Source organism: Chaetura pelagica, unplaced genomic scaffold (assembly GCF_000747805.2).
Source record: "Chaetura pelagica isolate M959 unplaced genomic scaffold, ChaPel_1.0 scaffold471, whole genome shotgun sequence".
Taxonomy (NCBI): Eukaryota; Metazoa; Chordata; class Aves; order Apodiformes; family Apodidae; genus Chaetura; species Chaetura pelagica.
The window spans coordinates 293,506-295,215 of NW_009952430.1; the positions used below are offsets into that span (position 1 = coordinate 293,506).

A 1,710-nucleotide genomic window follows, 5' to 3' on the forward strand; every position below is an offset into this window, starting at 1 on the left:
GCATCTTGCCTATTGAAAGTCCTGAAATCTTCCAAGAGAGGAGGGGGTGAACAATCTGTTCTGGTGGTTTGTTCTGAGTGGTGGGTATTTTCTTGAGCATGGAAACTGCTACAGAGATGAGGCAAAACTGAATTTGGATCTGTTCCATTCTGGCCTTCCTAGGGAAGTGCAGCACTCCTGGGTGCTAAGATCCTGTGTGATCCTCCAGTGGTTAGTGGGGTGATCAAACTGTTCCTGTGCTTTCTTTTAGGTATGATTCTCACATTAAAGGCCATGGGGCTTCAGAGGTGTGTTTTCCTAGGGCCACCAAAGCTGGTAAGTGGGGGAGGCTTTCAGAAGGGATGTTGAAACTTGCCTTGGGATTGAGGGAGGAGTGAATCATCATTCAGGTGTAAATGCTGGTCTGAGTTAGTGCCAGCCTGAAGGTTCTGCCAGAAGAGCTGCTTTAAAGAACAAGTCTCTTTAATTACTTACAAGACAGCATTATACTTCTGCTCCTTAAAACTGTCTTGTCTTGATATTCTGGCAAATCATGTTTTGGCAAAGGGTGTATTTTGTTTTCCTTTCCCTTCTTGTTTTCTTCTAAGAGAAACTTGGTCTCTGATCTCCTGCTTAACGTGATCCTTGCCATGACTAAGCTGAAAATTTCCAATCCTCAGCATTGTTTTAGTTCCTTGCAAGATGTGCTGACTCATGAGGTTGATGGAAGGGATAGGGAAGAATGGTTCTTTATTTTCCTCTCTCTTTCTAACTGAATAATGCCCACTGGAGGTGGGACAGCTGCCCTGTGCTTTCTGGCTGTCTCTGTGCTGCCCAGTTTTGAGCATTTGTCTTCACTGAAAGCAGCTGTGACTGCTGAAAGTGTCATTGCCCTGCTTGGGCTCCTAATGTGCTGTCTCTTTTCCAGCAAAGCTACTTGAAAGCAATTCGACTCTTTCCTGGGCCCCTAAAAAGGATGGATTTAGGTATGTTGGTCAGTGATGTTTAGCTTACATGAACCTGTGACTTCTGTAGCCAAGGCTGCACTGACCAGTGCCAGCTTCAGAAAAAAAAATGCCTCTGCTTTGGATCCACTTAAAAAAAGCTTTAACCATTTGTTCTGACACACTGTTGAACTCCATCACAGGAAGAGTGTTTCCAGCTGTGCTGCTGTCAGTCTGTGTGACTGTGTGGCTGTTAAAGCAAGTGTAAAGGCAGTTTTCTTCCAGAGTCTGCCAGGGAACTTGCTGTGGTGTCATGGGCACCTTTCTGTGGGTGATAACATCAGTTAGTGATGGGTCTTTGCAATTGGGCAGAGAAGAAGGGGGATGTTCAACAGGTTTTGTTTAAGAAAGAAAAAAAGTGTTTTCCTGATATTTCTGTCAGGTGTTCATCTCTTCTTATGAACTTGTTGATGCTGGTTTCTGGTCTGTTTTCAGCTGTGCAATTGCACACAGAGCCTGAGTATAAAGATGAGACCATGACAGTCCACCAGATCCCTCTGACAGGTGAGCAGCACTTGCTCAGTACCCAGGCTGAGGGTGGTTACAGGAGTGGCTGCTGCCTGCAAGCCTGAGTAAGAAGAGGTTCTCATTTTTCTCAGAAGGATGTATTTCAAAGAGGCAAGACCTGCTGAATCAGGGCATTGGTTTGTTCCTTAGTGCAGGGAGTGAAGCATCAGAGGATTTGGCTTCTGTGGCCAACTGAGTGAGTTACTGCTGGGAAGGAAGA

The 1,710-nt window shown here is 45.4% G+C and overlaps 1 protein-coding gene across 1 annotated transcript in view; it reads left to right on the forward strand.

The window, feature by feature from the left end:
* Positions 1–252: 252 nt before the first annotated feature.
* ELAC2 (elaC ribonuclease Z 2) overlaps positions 253–1,710 on the forward strand; it is a 12,587-nt gene continuing 11,129 nt past the window's right edge. The window contains exons 1-3 of the mRNA XM_010008228.1: positions 253–315; positions 908–965; positions 1,419–1,487. Of these exons, the coding sequence (XP_010006530.1) occupies positions 253–315; positions 908–965; positions 1,419–1,487 (190 nt within the window). The remainder of the gene's footprint in view (positions 316–907; positions 966–1,418; positions 1,488–1,710) is intronic.